At 66.4% G+C, this 15,950-nt stretch overlaps 2 protein-coding genes across 5 annotated transcripts in view; one reads left to right on the top strand and one right to left on the bottom strand.

The window, feature by feature from the left end:
- FGFR1 (fibroblast growth factor receptor 1) overlaps nucleotides 1-12,059 on the top strand; it is a 53,381-nt gene extending 41,322 nt beyond the window's left edge. For all 3 annotated transcript variants that reach the window (XM_075910984.1, XM_075910983.1, XM_075910982.1), the window contains 10 exons: nucleotides 413-609; nucleotides 3,456-3,601; nucleotides 4,080-4,201; nucleotides 4,873-4,983; nucleotides 5,400-5,590; nucleotides 6,132-6,254; nucleotides 6,789-6,859; nucleotides 7,636-7,773; nucleotides 9,472-9,577; nucleotides 9,805-12,059. In XM_075910984.1, coding sequence (XP_075767099.1) covers nucleotides 413-609; nucleotides 3,456-3,601; nucleotides 4,080-4,201; nucleotides 4,873-4,983; nucleotides 5,400-5,590; nucleotides 6,132-6,254; nucleotides 6,789-6,859; nucleotides 7,636-7,773; nucleotides 9,472-9,577; nucleotides 9,805-9,981 — 1,382 coding nt within the window. In that variant the 3' untranslated portion in view covers nucleotides 9,982-12,059. The remainder of the gene's footprint in view (nucleotides 1-412; nucleotides 610-3,455; nucleotides 3,602-4,079; nucleotides 4,202-4,872; nucleotides 4,984-5,399; nucleotides 5,591-6,131; nucleotides 6,255-6,788; nucleotides 6,860-7,635; nucleotides 7,774-9,471; nucleotides 9,578-9,804) is intronic.
- Nucleotides 10,514-15,950, bottom strand: part of LETM2 (leucine zipper and EF-hand containing transmembrane protein 2) — a 46,459-nt gene continuing 41,022 nt past the window's right edge. For both annotated transcript variants that reach the window (XM_075910991.1, XM_075910992.1), the window contains exon 12: nucleotides 10,514-10,635. In XM_075910991.1, coding sequence (XP_075767106.1) covers nucleotides 10,533-10,635 — 103 coding nt within the window. In that variant the 3' untranslated portion in view covers nucleotides 10,514-10,532. The remainder of the gene's footprint in view (nucleotides 10,636-15,950) is intronic.

Raw genomic sequence — 15,950 nt, 5'->3', positions numbered from 1 at the left:
AGAGCTGGGGTTTGCCTGCGAGGGATGTGAGAGTGGAACCAGTTAGCCCATTGGTCTCTCTGCCACCCGCACTGTGGGCCTGCAGGTTAAGGCATGTGCCAGGGGCAGGGCCAGGAGCCGGCGGGCTCTCCGGCAGAGCCCACGGCGCAGGGCAGCCGTTCCGCCCTCTTTGCTCCCGAGTCCACCCGGCCGGGCACACCCTGGCACGGTGAAGTGCACAACCGCCGGGCCTTTCCACGGCCACATGGTCACTGGTCTGAGCTGCGGGGCAGCCCTCGCTTGGCCTCAGCTGCACAGGGCCAGGAGGGAGGGGGTCCCTGGCCCTCCCCAGCCTCTGCGGGCACCACCCCACCCCGCTGACCCACCGCCCGCAAAGGACGGGCGGTACTAACGCCTTGTCGCGCCAACCCAGCTCTGGAAGACAGGCCAGCCATGATGACCTCGCCCCTGTACCTGGAGATCATCATTTACTGCACCGGGGCCTTCCTCATCTCCTGCATGGTGGTGACCGTCATCATCTACAAGATGAAGAGCACCACCAAGAAGAGCGACTTCAACAGCCAGCTGGCGGTGCACAAGCTGGCCAAGAGCATCCCGCTGCGCAGACAGGTAACAGAAAGTAGATGGGGGGTTTGCTGTATGTACGCCCTCCCCAGAGCCCAGTCAGGCCGGCCTGCCGAGCGCGCGCCCGCGGGGGGTCACTTGATCCGGGGGGTGCAGTGCGGACTGGATTGCAAAGCAGCACCTCGGACTAAGGGACGGGGGCTTGGCAGGAGAGTTGCCGGTGGACGGGGTTAAACGCCAAGCCGCGTGTCTAAGCTCTGTATAAAGTAGGGATGTAATAATGTAGCCGTTTAAGCGATTCACCAATATGCGTGAGCTTATCGGTTACCATAACGGTTACATGCTGGCGGACAACCCGCGCTGCTGGATCACAGAGGCAGCAGCCGGTTTGCTGGGAGCAGAGCAGGGAGCTGGGAGCCGGATTACAGAGGCATCAGCGCAGGCCAGCAGCCGGCTCCCCAGGAGCAGGGCAGGGGGCTGGGAGCCAGATCATGGAGGCAGCGGTGCAGGGCAGCAGCCGGCTCCCCAGGAGCAGGGCAGGGGTCTGGTTGCCAGATCATGGAGGCAGCAGCATGGGGCGGCAGCCGGCTCCCCAGGAGCAGGGCAGGGGGCTGGGAGCCGGATCACAGAGGCAGCGGAGCGGAGCAGCAGCCGGCTCCCCAGGAGCAGGGCAGGGGGCTGGGAGCCGGATCACAAAGGCATCAGTGTGGAGCAGCAACCGGCTCCCCGGGAGCAGGGCAGGGGGCTGGGAGCTGGATCATGGAGGCAGCAGCGCGGGGCGGCAGCCGGCTCCCCAGGACAGGGCAGGGAGCTGGAAGCCGGATCACAAAGGCATCAGCGTGGAGCAGCAACCGGCTCCCCGGGAGCAGGGCGGCAGGCAGGAGCCGACTCCCGGTGCCTACTGGCTGCCGGCCCCGCTCCGCTCCCGTGGACCCAGCTGTGCGGCTGGCCCTGCAGTATAAGCTTTGTCCAGTTCCATGGTTATGTAATTAACTGCTTTCCCCACCCCTGTTGCTCAGTGCCCCTCTAGTGTTGTCCCAGAGCTTGCTAAATGCCCCAGTTCTCTGTCACCCCTCAACGCACCCCCACGCCTGCCTCCCGGCGCTCACTAGAGAGGCCAGACGGGCAAGATCAGATCTTTCATTGGCCCAGCTTGTGGTGGCCACACAACCTGTCAGAAGCTCCTAGCCATGGCTCGGGGGGGCCCAGCTCTCTCGTCCCCAAGGGACGCCTGCCTGGTGTGACTGGATGACAGAGCTTCCCCTTGTCTGGCCAGACGGCTGCCAGCCGAAGCGCTGCGGTTCCTGTGTCCCTGGGCCTGGCGGGCGAGGGTCCCTGGGGAACGCGCGCTGAAGCGGCAGGGTGGCCGTGCTGAGCGCCCCCCGCGAGAGGAGGAGTCAGTCAGAAGAAGAGGAGCCAGTGTGGGGAGGGCACAGGAGTGGGAGCACGTGGTTAGAAAAACCTTCCCCCAGCCCCAAAAGAGTTGCTGGAGGGGCTCTGTGGCTCAGCACCGAGGGAGTTAGAGCTAGGTCGTTCCCCTCCACCCTGGAGTGCTGCTCGTGGGGCTCCGGGAGGGGCTGGGTTCTGCAGAACCCCTTGTTCTTCCTCTCGTGTGTGAAGCGGGGGGGTTCGGTGCTGGGCCCTCCCTCGGGAGGGAGCCCTGGGCAGTCGCGTCCGAGACGCTGTGCTCAGCCCTCACAGCACCGCTCAGCTGCAGAGCCTGTGACCGCCAGCATGCTGCTGCTCCTGTGCTAGGACATGGGCAGGGCCCTCCCCAACTCACCGCCCGCAGACCCGGACACGTGGCGTCTTCCCCTCTCTTGTGCGCTTTCCCCTGCACTACAGATTGCGCGGGGGAGACCGGCGTTCCTCACGTTGGGGTCCTGACCCAAAAGGGGGGCCACACGGCTCTTTCAGTGTGCACGGCCTTCAGAGCGGCCTTCTGGTGTTGGCCGGGTGCCCGGCGTGGAAGGCAGCGGCCGGCTAGCAGCAGCGCAGAAGAGAGGGTGGCAACGCCATGTCCGTGTCGTCTGGACTTCTGTGCTGCTGCTCTCAGAGCTGGGCGGCTGGAGCGCAGCGGCTGCTGACAGGGCCCAGCACGTCAGGCAGCAGCATGGAAGGAAGGGTGACAACACCGTACCCAGCCGCCTTCCTTTTGCATTGCTGCTGGCAGCAGCTCTGCCTTCAGCGCTGGGCTTCCAGCCAGCAGCCACTGCTCTCCCGCTGCCAGCAGCTGTGCTGAAGTAACGGCAGCAATACCACAACCCCTACAATAACCTTGCAAACCCCCCTCCACCACCCCGATAACCTTGCAAACCCTCCTCTGCGGGCCAGGACTCCTCCCCTTACTACACCAGGACATTTCAGATTTGAAATTTACCATTTTCAAAGCCCTTCGAAGCGTGAAATTGAGCAAGGTGCACGGTGAATTCGGGAGGGCTGAGGCGTGCGCGAGCAAGCCCCGGAATGCGACCCGTTCAAGTGGTGCCGTGCTGGGCACAAGATCCGGTGCGACTCCGTGGGTCTGGGAGCTGGTGTCCTGCTGCGCCTGGGGGCGAGGGGAACGGGGTCCGGTTCTGGGTCCAAAAGGAGCACTTGCCACAGCTGGGAGCTTTGTGACGTTCTGGCGTCTGTCCCTGGCTCTGCTGCTTGAGACAAGTCACCGCCTCTGTAACTTGGGGTGGCGATTCCAGGGGCTGGGGCGGGGCAGCTGGTGCCGTGAAGCCCTTGGAGTGCCCAGAGAAGAGACCGGCTGCAGCGGAGAGCCGGGACCCGCACGAGAGGGCTCCCTCCACCTCCAGCTCTTTGGTCGGCAGCGCCTCGCCTAGGACCCGAGAGGCCCCGTCCCAGGTGCCCGGCGGTAACCCACTGCCCCTCGGTCTCCCTCGCAGGTGTCGGCAGACTCCAGCTCCTCCATGAACTCGGGGGTGATGCTCGTCAGACCCTCGCGGCTCTCCTCCAGCGGCACCCCCATGCTGGCGGGCGTCTCCGAGTATGAGCTGCCTGAAGACCCTCGCTGGGAGCTGCCCAGGGACAGGTGAGGCCGCTCGCTCCCCGGCCTGCCCGTAGCCAGCTGGCTCCTGCCCCCGAGCGCAGCTCCGGCCCGGCCCACTGGCTCCTGCTGGGCTCCGGCGCCTTCCTTAGGCCGATGGGGGAGGACTCAGGGCTGGCGTGTTCCTCCCCGAAGCCGCCTTTCTGGGGCTTCCCCTCCGGCATGTGCAGCTCCCGCGGGCTGCGGGGAGGCCAGGCTCTGCCTGGGTCTCCCTCCTACTCTGGCTGCTTCCAGGCCGGGGGTGGGGAGTGGGTCCGTTAATGGTCTGCCGCTCCCAATTAACCAGGAGGGGCAGAGGGGCCCCCTGCCGCCGCGGGCGAGGCGGGTCCCGCCCAGGCAAGTGGCCACAGAAACCACAGGATGCCCTGTCACGCTGTGCCTGCCAGCGGGGGCCGTGCCCTCTCCGCGGGGTCTGCGCTGACACCGGCCGTCGCTCCCCCGCATCACCCTCTCGTCTCCCCAGGCTCATCCTGGGCAAGCCGCTGGGCGAAGGCTGCTTCGGGCAGGTTGTGCTGGCGGAAGCCATCGGCCTGGACAAGGACAAGCCCAACCGGGTGACGAAAGTGGCCGTCAAGATGCTGAAGTGTAAGTGGGGGCCTTGCAGCGGGGACGCGGCCGGGGAGCCCGTGATCCCCGAACGGGGGTGCTTACCGCCTGGGAAAGCTTCTGACTCTGCGCTCCCAGCGGCTGCCCCAGCAGAGCGACCGCGAGGCCCGGAGCGTAACCGCGGCCGGCGGCACCTCCCTTGCGCGGCCGAGGAACAGCTGCGCCTTCCCTCGTGCCAGCATTGGCTGGCCTGGAGCTCTGAGAGCTGGGCGCGCCCCTCGGCCCCGCACAGCCCGGGAGCATCGGCAGCCGCCTGTTTGGAGGGGCAGTAGAGTTTCTGCTTCATGGTTCGGGCCTGCTAGGAGAGTCACCCCCCGGACCCGGTCGGGAGAGGCTCCGTGCCGATTGTGCTGTCTAGTCGAGCCGTGCTCGTCCCTAAGCTCTGAGCGCCTTTCTCGCTGGAACGCCGTCCCCCCACGCCAGCTGGGGAGACACGCCCGACCCCCCGCAGCTCCCCGGCCCGGAGAGGAGCCTGGGAGCGGTGGGGGAGCTGCCAATCCCGGGGCGAAGCGGCAGAGGCCTGGAGCCTCGGGAGAGGGCGCCGCGGCTCTGCGGAGGGCAGGGAAAGCCGAGTCCCCCTGGGCGGAGGCTGCTGCAGCTCTGGCTCCAGCCTCGCTCCTTTGACGGGGCCGGGGCCTCTGTTTGCTCAGCTGATGCGACGGAGAAGGACCTGTCCGACCTGATCTCCGAGATGGAGATGATGAAGATGATCGGCAAGCACAAGAACATCATCAACCTCCTGGGAGCCTGCACGCAGGACGGTGAGTCCCGGGCGCGGCGGGGAGCCCAGCCCCTCTGGAGCATCTCGGTGCCCGAAGGCCCCGTGGGGCGTGTGCCGGCCCAGCACGCAGCTCCCGGGGTGGGACAGCCTGGCTGGAGGGGGCACGGAGCCCTGGGGCGGGACGAGTCACACCCCCCGGCCGGGTTTGGCTTGGCTGGGGGCGGCTCACCACAGGGCCAGTCCTCGCCTCTCGTTTGCCCGGGGGGTGGGGGCGGGGGGTGTGCGGTCACGGGAGGCCTGAGCTGGGCTCTGGTGCCTGGCGGAGGATCCGCTCCTGCAGGGCTGCCTGGTGCAAACCCCCGTCCCAGTCCGCAAGGGCTTTGCGGTCTCGGGGGGGGGGCTCGGTGGTGCACCTGCACCCCCACCCCTAAGCTGGCGGCGCTCTGCTCCGCCCAGGTCCCCTGTACGTGATCGTGGAGTACGCCTCCAAGGGCAACCTGCGGGAGTACCTGCAGGCCCGGCGGCCCCCCGGCATGGAGTACTGCTACAACCCCACCCACCTCCCCGAGGAGCAGCTCTCCTTCAAGGGCCTGGTGTCCTGCGCCTACCAGGTGGCCAGGGGCATGGAGTACCTGGCCTCCAAAAAGGTGAGCACCCCTCGCCGGGGAGCCCGCGCCCCACCCGCCGAGGGAGGGGGCCCGGGGAGCGCCGAGGGGTGGTGATCAGGCAGCTCTAGGGGCCCGGCCCGGCCAGTGGGGGCCCGGGGTTCGCCCCGGCGTGAAAGCAACCCTCGTGCCTGAAAATCCATGAGTTTGGGGCTCTCGATCCCGGGGTCCCCAAGCCCCCCCGCAGCCGGCACTGCCTGGCCCCTTTGCTGCCAGCGCCCCCCCCACGGCCGAGGACAGTGCCTGGGGCCCGCCAACGCCACCTGTCCGAAGCAGCAGCTGTAGCCCTCGGGGCAGGTCTGGCCTCTGTCCCCGCACGCTGGGGAGCGGAAGTGGGGCGGGGGGCTGGTGTAGTTACCCCAGGGCGCAGCGACAGCGCTGGCGGCACCCGGCCCGCGGCAGGACATGCGCCGTCAGCGCCGCCCCGGCCGGGGTAGCCGCTTTCCCCGCGGGCCGGCTCCGGGGGCGGGGGCGGTGGCGTCTGTGCCAGCACCCGGCCTCACGCGCTCGCCCCTCTCCCCAGTGCATCCACCGAGACCTGGCCGCCAGGAACGTCCTGGTGACGGAGGACAACGTGATGAAGATCGCGGACTTCGGCCTGGCCCGGGACATCCACCACATCGATTACTACAAGAAGACGACTAACGTGCGTGGCGCAGCAGCTTTCTCCTGCGGCCTCTGCCACGCTAGGCCCCGGGCCCAGGCTGCCATGGAGAGAGATGGTCCTTGCTCCTGAGACAGCCAAGGGACGTCTGTCTGTGCCCCAGCCTGCTCCTCCTCCCCCGGGCCTCCCATGGCGATGAGCAGAATGGGCCAGGCCCCCAGCGGGGCTGGGAGTTTCTCCGCCTGGTGCCCAGGTCCCCGACACGTGTCCCCGGCCTGTCTCACAAGAGCAGCAGCCAAGGGCTTAGACACTTGCCCCCTGGGGAGGCTGTTTTTCGGTGGGGGGGTGATTGTCCAGAGAGCCTGGGGGTGGGCGCTAGGCGCCGGGTGTCCCTTTTGGCCAGGACGAAGGCCCCTCTTGGCCGGAGACTTGCCCGGCCGAGGAGTCGGGGCTCCGGTCGTGGCAGGCGCCGTGCCCCGGGGCCGGCTGTGTGTGTGCAGCGCGTTTCCCCTCTGAGCGCGTCCCGCCTGCTCCTGTCCTGGGGGCTGACGTCCGGCGGGGCTTCCTGCATTCCAGGGTCGCTTGCCGGTGAAGTGGATGGCGCCGGAGGCCTTGTTCGACCGGATATACACCCACCAGAGCGACGTGTGAGTACCGGGTCCCTGGCTGCAGCGTGGCCCTCGCACGGCCCCGCTCCCGGGCAGGCCGGGTTAGTGCTGCAGGGGGGGGGGGGGGCCTCCCCCGGGAACGTTTCCCCCTCCCCCTTCTCGTGGCGACCTCGGCAGCGGCTGCGCGTTCCCTGCTGCAAACAGCCGCGCCACTCTTCTCGTTCCCCCAGCTGCTCCGGCGCATCCTGGCAGGACCGCGGCTCCTTCCTGCCTGGCCCCCAGCCGGCCAGCTCGCAGGCGGGCAGCCTCTCCTAAGCCCCTGGGCGCTGGGCACAGGCCCGCAGGCGAAACGCCGAATCCCGACACCGCCTTTGGCGTGAGCAGCCGCAGTCTTCCGAGTGCCGCTGCCTGGGGGTCTCCAGCCCTTCCCTTCCCTGCCAAGTTCTCCTGAGCCATCCAGTGCTTCTGCGCTGTGTCCTGTCCGCCCCCCGGGGCTGGAGGCTGGCACGCGGGTGCTAGCGTAGCTGGAAGCCGACTTCGGCCCCTGGGCTCTGGCTCTCCACGCGTGCCCGATGTTGTGGGGGGCCCCACCCAAGACACCGGGAGGGGGCCAGGCGCTCGCTGCACGGCCGCTCAGCCGGCCCCTTTCTGGCAAGTCCGGCGGGACAGCCCGTCACTAGTGCGCCCCACGGTGTCCTCGCGGGAGCCAGGGGGAGTGTGCTGGAGCCATGGCTTCCGCTGCGCCGGAGGGCCCCCGTGGGTCTGATGCGAGGGGGCGGGGCCGGTTCAATGCCGTGTTCCGGTGTCTGGAGCAGGTGGTCCTTCGGCGTGCTGCTGTGGGAGATCTTCACGCTGGGGGGCTCGCCGTACCCCGGGGTGCCAGTGGAGGAGCTCTTCAAGCTGCTGAAAGAAGGCCACAGGATGGACAAGCCCAGCAACTGCACCAATGAGCTGTAAGGGGCAGCTTCCTGCCGGGGGGCGGGGGAGGGCGAGTCCTGCTGCATGTTACTGTCCCCTCCCCCGGCGCTGTGCAGACGGGTGTCGGGGTCTTCGTTTGGGGGGTGTAAAGCGGATGAACTGGTCCCAGATGAGCTGCGTGTGGACACGCCTGCTGGGGAATTGGCTTTATCCGCGGGGCAGGTGGGCGATGCTCATTGGGAATAGCCCAGAAGGGATCTCTCCGCGGGGTTGGCTGGGAATAGCTCCCCCCGTGCGGACACGCCCGTGGAGTCCTGGGAACGGGGCCGCGGCGGGTTGGATGGGGTCACTGTCCCTGGGCTGCCTCGGCGAGGAAGCGGCTTTCGGCCCAGCGCTCAGTCACGTCGGCCGCTGGTTAGGTACTGGCCATGTCCTGGGACCGGCGAGGGGCTCTCGGTTAGGTGTCCCCAGGGCGCGGGTAGGGGTTAGCCTCCAGGATCCTGCCGATGGCAGGAGTCCCCCCGCCCCCGACTTCTCGTCTCAGCTCCGCGTGTCCGGCGAAGGCCTGTCCGGCCTCTCTGCGGGCACCTGGTGCTGCCCAGCGTGCTCCCCGGGGCAACCGAACCCTCCATCCATGTCCGTTCTCTCCAGCCTGCTCGGGACTAGGCGACTGGGAGATGGGGCAGCCGGGGGGTACTTCCACGCAGCAGCGCCACATGGCGCCCAGGGTCCGAGGGGGAGTCCCCAGCTGACCCCGGGCTTCGGCACTTTCGCCTCCAGGGCTCTTGCCACACTTGGAAGGCGGAGCCGCCCTCTCGACTAGTCGATGAGCCCGTTACCCGATCCCTAACCTCCTCCCTCGGGGTGCGGGAGAGAAACGGCTGCTGGCCCCTGGGTGAGGTGTGTGGTGGGTCTGGAGACACCGCTCCCTGACCCGTGGCCCCCCTGCGTGGCCTGGGTCCCGGGGCTGCGGCAAAGCCGGAGCTCAGCAGCCCGGCCCAGGGTTTTACTGCGAAGACCAGCAGAGCCCCGCGGGAAAGCGCCGAGGCAGGGCCCTTGGCGGGGGAGGGCAGCTGTGCAGCGTTCTCCCCCAGCAGCGCCAGCCCCGCAGAAATCGCCGCTGAGTCTGTTTGCTCGGCAAGAGAGAACCCCGGCGAGGCCAGAGCCAGGGCTGCCTGAGCCGCTAGTTACAGCCCCCTCCAGTGTCCTGCGGGGCGGGGGAGGGCGTCCCTACTTTTAATGAAACACCCTCTCGGCCTGATTCTCTCCTGGCCCAGGGTGCAGCCTGCCGGCTCGTGCAGCCTGGGTGGCCCCGGGAGTCGTTCCCGCCCACGCGCGCCCCGGGGAGACAGCCGCTGCCCATGTGCCGCTCTGCATTTTGATCTGCGTGAGGAGCTGCAAGCAGGGTTCCCTGTAAGCTGGTTGTGCGGCTGCCCAGGAGAGATTCAGGTGCCGCCCAGCTGATCACAGCCAGCAGCGTGTTTCTCTTGGTGGTGCACATCTGCACATGTCTAGGCGCATGTGACTAATTTTATTCCGCACATAGATGGGGAAATTTGAAGGGAACGTTGGCTGCAAGTCCTGGTGGCTGCGGCTCTTTGGTGGGCCGGCTGCACCCTGCCCCATTTCACTCAGGTTTGGGGCTACGGTCCCAGGCTTTGCCCTGCGCTCTCCCAGACAGGCTAGGAACTGGCCCGGGGGTGCTTGTTCACGCTCCTCCTGCCCGTCCCCAGGTACATGATGATGCGAGATTGCTGGCACGCGGTCCCCTCCCAGAGACCCACCTTCAAGCAGCTGGTGGAAGACTTGGACAGGATTGTGGCCATGACCTCCAACCAGGTAAGCCAGGCCCGTGCCTGTGGCCCTCTGCAGGGAGACTTTCAAACGCCAAGTTTCTGCCTCGCTCGCTCCCCTTGCTGCAGAGTGAGCGGCACTGGGCGCTCTGTCCCCACGCCCCCCGGAGCACAAGGGGGGACGTCCCTCCGGGATGCTCACCACATGGCCTCTTTAACCTGGGTCCTGCCTTCTCCAGCTGAGCGCTGTCCCTGGGGTTTTGTCCCCTCTAGGAATACCTGGATCTCTCCATGCCGCTGGATCAGTATTCGCCGAGTTTCCCAGACACCCGCAGCTCCACCTGCTCCTCGGGGGAGGACTCGGTTTTTTCCCACGATCCTCTCCCAGACGAACCTTGTCTTCCCAAGTACCCGCCTCCGCACGCCAACGGTGGACTCAAGCGGCGCTGAGGCTGGGCGTCCGACTGCCCGCTGTGTGCCTGTGTGTGTGCATGTGTCTCCGCTACCCCAGAAGCTGTCCCTCGCCTACAGGCCTTCCAAGACACAGCCGTAGCATCTCCCAGAACCGAGTCCACCGGCGCCTCTCGCCAGCGTCGCCCATCACCTGAGCTGTGAGCGGCCTGCATCTCGCATGGCCAGGTTCTTTTCTTTCCTTCCCACCCAGTCTGTGCTTGAAGCCTTCCAGCGGACTCCAGCAGCCCTGCTCTGGGGCAGTGCTCAGAAGGGGAACCAGCCAGTAACAGGCGTTCCCTTCCTTGCAAGGGATTCACAGACCGACGCTCCCCAGCAGGACACGGACACCAGGCCCGGGTTCCTTTCTGCTTGCCAGTCCACGCGACCCCAGCTTCCACCGCTCCCTGCGCTAACGCCAGCACGGAGTGCAGGCTGGGACGCGGCACTGCGCTGGGAGCATCCGTCTCGGATGGCGCGAGAACCCGTGCAGGGTGGCTCTTGCTTTGCGAGAAGTGCTAAGAGTGGCCAATGGCGTATTCATTCCAATACTAATTTGCTTTGCTGACCAAACACACGGTACCTTGGAGATGGGCAGGCGCAAGGGAGAAGCCGGCTCGGCGCTGGAAGAGGGAGCAGCCAGATACCCCAGTGCTAAAAACAAACAAACAGAAAGAAATCTCGTGTACATAGCTACAAATATGTATAAATATGAATATATATTTACATGTCTTTTTCAAAGGGTTGTTCCCAGAGATATACCAGTTTGGTAGGAAGTTACTAGTGGCTGGTAGAGATCAGTTGCTATACAAAAAAAGTTCATATATTTTGCTACTTTTGCTGTTTTTATTTTTTTAAATTATGTTCTAAACCTATTTCAGTTTAGGTCCCTCAATAAAAATTGCTGCTGCTGCTGCTTCCGTTTTATATGGGGTTGTATTAACCAGTGATTCTGCCTCTCGGGAATCTGTTGTCACGGTAGAGATGGCCTTTTCGCCCTCCTCCCTCCTCCCCCTCCGTGGAAATCCTCTCGTGGCATCTGGTGCTGGGCTCTGGATCGAAGGGGCCCTTCTGTGGTCTTTGGACGTGGGCACAGCTTGTGCAGCACTCGGATCACCATATTGGTGCGTGAGTGTGTGCTAGTGACAGACGTGCGAGAGCCCTGACAGAGCTGGAACTCTGCCCCTGCGGGGCGGGCAAAGCACCTCTCCCAGCAATAGCCACTGGCGTGTGCTCTGAGTAGGGACCCCCACCCCGGCCCTGGGGCCTTTGCCAGAACTAAGTGGGTTCCCTGCCGTGGAGAGAGCCGGGAAACTGAGCCAGCAGCAACGGCTTTCCAGCCACCTCGGCTCCTGCTTCTCCAGCTACATCCCGGCCACGCTCTAGGCCTGCGTCGGTCTCTTCCCATCCCTGCCGAGGAACCGGCTCTGCTCCCGGGTCCTTGTCGTGCACCCGATTGCAGCCCTCGCACGAGGGGCTGGTGGGAGCCCGTCTCTCCTCCCCCCGAGCCCGGTGCTGCACTTCCTCCAGCGAACTCCAGTGCCTTACGCGCCCCTGGCCCGGCCGAGTGGGACGGCCCAGGGCCCACGAGGTGCCCTTGTTCCAGGGAGGTCCCTTACCGAGGCCCAGCGAGGACAGTTCGGCCAGTGGCGCTTTCGGCTCTGAGACACCCCGGCCCTGCCTTTTACGGGCCACGCCGCTGGGGTAAGAGGGCGACAATAGCCCTGAGCCGCTTGGCTTGGGCTGCGGCAGGGAGCAGAGCTTTAGTCTGTTAACGAGGCCACGTCCTTACTTGGCCTCTCCTCGTGCCAGATCCTGCTCTACGCGGGTCACCAGGCTACCTGCATTCAGCAACGCCCCCCCCTCGCTGCGGGCCTTGAAGGCCGAGTCCCGTCCCGACCTCGCCATCAGGAGCCGTTCCTCGGGGGGGGGGGCCTTAGCCAGGCGTTTCAACCCCCAGAGCCAGGAGGCTGTTACTTGAAACGTTGATTTTGCCTTTGTACGGGGAAATATGATTGTTCTAAGCTCCTCTGTAATGAATCTGGAATTCTTGTAATTATTAAAACCTTTAACCGAGAGCTTTGCAGCAGCCTTGCGGTTTGTAGCAGCTGCGGCGAGTGGCGTCTCTCGTGCGCACGTGATTCCTGGTGAACAGGCAGGAGGGGCGGGTTCAGACACGGCTACCGTGAGCGTTGCACGAGTGGGTGAAAGGGTGGCTTTCCTGGTGTGACGGGGGGGGGGGGGGGGGGCTGGCTGCTCTGTAACCCGGGTCCCCTGCACTGTGACACTCCCGCTGACTCACCCACATGGATTGGCTTGGACACAGGAGAACAAGGCTCTTCCCAGGGGAGAGACAAAGGAAGGGAGGGGAGACGAACACCTGATTTGGGAGCAGGGTCTGGGGCGAGGAGTCTTGGGCTGGAACCATGAAGGGAACAGACTAAGGAGGAGCTGGAATCTAGGGGCCCAGGGACCCATCTCGAGGGGGCTGAGGCAGCCTGGCCTTGACTCCTGCAGACACATCCCGTCTGTGCTGGGCTGTGTCCGGGAGAAGCAATAAACCCCCCGTTCTACCGGCTGGTGGAGTCTGTTCTTGCTGCTGCGGGGCTGCAGGATCGGAGGGTCCCCGACTCGCCAGGGGACCCTGCCCAGTTCTGCGGAAGACACTTTTCCCTTAGGGGAGGGAGCAGAACATTAACCTAACGGAACAACCAGGAAAGATCCAGGGCGGGGGCAGGGGAGCGGCCAGCACTGGCGCACGGTGCCCTCACCCCAGTCAGTCCCAGCTCTCCCGGTTTGCTACACGGCTTGTGCATTGTGCGCTGGTCGTAGAGGGAAACATTCTAGCGCACGGTCAAAAATGGCCATTTTGGGGGGGTTCAGAATTTGCCCAGGTTTTTGGTTTCACGGCTTCCTCCTCGGAAAGCCCCGTAAAGGGCTGGCCACTGCAGCTCCGTCGGAAAACCGCGCCCAGCCAACGTGGGCTTGCTCGTGGCTGCTCCCCTTGACCGGAATTCCACGGCACGGCAGAAAAGCGCCCTGTCCCCGTGTCCTGCCCTCTGCCCCGGCCTCCTGCAGCACGTGTCCTGGGCAGAGCCCCGCCCGGGCAGGAGTGCGACGGAGCCCAGCTGCGGGAGGGCAGTCAGCATCTTCCTGCTCCCGGTGCCCATCCGATTTCCCAATCCGCGCTCTTCTGGCGAGCCCCACCCCCGCCCTTGAGTTCAGGACCCGATCTGAGCAGGCAGGGTGGGGACCTGCGCTGCTCTCACCCCGTCTGGCTCGCAAGCCCCTTCCCCCGCCTCTCCAGTCCGAAGCAAAATCTCTGACGCGGGACAAATCAACACCAGCGCTTGGAAGAGGCCGGGGTCAGCAGAGCTGGATTCCATTTCTGCCAAGGCCCTTTAGTCTCCCTGCCTCAGTTTACCCCTTGTGAACCAGGCCTGGCGCAGCGTCTGCAGAGGAGCAGCGAGCGGCTCTGTCCATGTTTGCAGAAGGTCATTGCCCCGCGCTCAGCACGCGGCTTTAGTTCTGTTTCCTGTGGCTTCCCCTCCCTCCGAGAGTTCGAGGCTGGGCTCGCTGCGCCAGTGGAGGAATTAGCCATGGGCTGGAACCAGATGTTTAGGCAGCAGCCATGTGGGCTGCCTTCCTCTCGTGAAATAACTTCATTCTCCGAACAGCTGGGCTTGCGCTGGAACACGAAAACGTGACCAATGGAACGTGGAATGTTAACCGCGTCCCGGCCGGGCCCTCCAGCCCTGTGCAGGGCTCCTGGCAGCCTCAGGCCGCTCCCTTTTCCCCGCCGGGGGTCGCACCGGACGGGCGTTGGAGGCAGGGAAGTGGGACAGCCCCCTCCCGCCCAAGCGGTGCTGTGCCACGGCCCGGCCTCGCCTGGGTGCCAGCACGTGGTCGACAGCCTCCATGCTCCTCGGCGGGGCCCTGCTGACTTGTACCGGGAGGGCGGGTGCTCGGCTCTGCCCTGGGCCCTGCCCCCTGCACGGGAACCGCTGAGCACCTCCGGCCGTGCACGGGCTGCACCCAGCCCCGGGAGGCAGAGCCTAGGGCAGCCCGCTGGAAAGGGGCTTTGCTTCGAGCCAGGGACGGACGCCCGTTTGCCTGCTGGCCTGGCCCCAGGGCGGGGCTGCCTGCCCTAGGAACGAGCCGCGTCGGGGGATACGCTCCAGGCCCGGCCCCCCCGCGGCCGCAGTGACACTCGGCAGGGTGAACCCTGGCAGGGCTGGAGGCTCTCACCTCCCCCGCCCGTCCCCCGCCCCGCCCCCCATTCTGCCCCCTCCAAGCCTCCGTCCCGGGGCTCTGCCCCGAGTGCACCGACATCAGAGCCGTCGTCAAGGCGGCCGATACGCCGAGTTGGAGGGCGGGGGCAGGGAAAGGGCGGCGGGGGCCGGGGAAACTCCAGGACGAAAGGGCGGGGCAGCAGGTGGGGGACGCCGCGCTGGGGGAGGGGCTTCCCCAGATACCCGCCAGCTCCTGGGCTGGGCACTTGCGTTCCCAGGGCGCTGCCTGTGGGGCTGGGCTGAGCGCAGAGCGGGGCGCACGGGGTGACCTGGCGCCCGTCTCGAAGGGAGCTCTGCTGTGGCAGGCGTCCCCGAGAGCCCGCCCCGTCCCTCCACGGCCGCGGAGGCCAAACCCGGCCTGCCCGGAGTGCTCCGTGGAGACGCGCTCTAGGCCAGGCCGCGCAGGCTGGAGGGGTGGAGTCTCCGAGGGCGGCCTGGCTCGCCCGGCTGGCACAAAGGGGGCACTTCCTGCCACGGGGCCAACGAGGGGCTAATCTGGAGCTCTCCCCATCTCCTAGGGCGGGAAGGGACCTGGAGAGACGAGTCCAGTCCCCTGCCTGCACGGCAGCACCAGGCACCGTGCCTGGCCCGTTGGTGATCTGCCGGGGGAGGCCGGGTGGGTGCCAGAGCACCCCGCAGCCCTGGCGTTCTGTGCAGTGGCACCTTGCCCCTGCCCTTTTGTCCCAGCTGACGGGATCTGGGTTCTGCCCCGCAGCCAGGCAGGGACCCCTCTGGCGAGGTCGGCATGGGGAGCCGGCTGGGGCTGCAGATTGTCAGTGACACAGCCACCGTGGCTGGGGGATGAGCACCCCTGGGCTCTCCGGGAGCAGAGGGCACCGTGCCACGTTGGGAAATCCACGCTGGCCTCCCAGGCAGGCTCCTGCCGTCCACGCCGCCACCTGTGTTCCTGCAGCCACGGAGCCTGGGGGGCGAGTGTCCGAGGCTGCACCGTTCTGGAGCCCAGACTAGATTCCAGCGCGAGGGGGCCGAGCTCTCCTGGGACGCTGCTTTAACCTGCAGCTGTTTCAATAACCAAGCAGCCTCTGTTCCCGAGGCCTCAGCCGCGGTTCCTTCTCCCGCGGTGCCAGGCGGGCTGCACTCCGCAGCCTGCGTGGGTTTCAGGCGGGCCCCTCTGCCTGGAGAAAGCGTTTCACGCCAGAGAAACGCACTTCAGCTGCTGGGAGCCTGGAGGTGCTAAACCCCAGAGCATGGCCTTACGATGGCGCCTGCCGTTCACATCTGGCGGCCTGCGGAACGGCCCCGCGGGCCTCGCAGCGTTGCTGAGTCATGAGTCACTCCCCGCATCAGCTGGAAAGAGCAGAGCTGGCGAGTTCGCCCGGCGTCCTGCTCAAACCGGAGCTCACCCTCCTGCAGCCTGGGGCTCACAGCGCTGGGCGGGGCCGGGGGGAGAGGTAACAGCTGGCTTCAGAGGAGTGGCGATTCGGGAAGGGCTGCCGCTGCCTGACGTCCCCGGTGTGGGCGGGGTGCTGGCGAAAGGGGTCAGCCCGGAAGCCCTGGAGACCCCAGGCCGGGCGTTCCGGGGGTTAGACCCGGGCTCGGCAGAGGTTGGGCCTCTCGCTTGGCCTCTGCTGAGAGTCCCTGGGGCGGGGACCCTCGCGCAGTCCGTGAGCCAGCGACGGTGTCTCCCTCGCCCGGCGGCGTGCAGGACGCAGGCGC

This window comes from Pelodiscus sinensis, chromosome 28, assembly GCF_049634645.1.
Source record: "Pelodiscus sinensis isolate JC-2024 chromosome 28, ASM4963464v1, whole genome shotgun sequence".
NCBI lineage: Eukaryota > Metazoa > Chordata > Testudines > Trionychidae > Pelodiscus > Pelodiscus sinensis.
The sequence above is the reverse complement of the archived record's forward strand: the minus strand, read 5'-3'. Positions and strand labels throughout refer to the sequence as shown.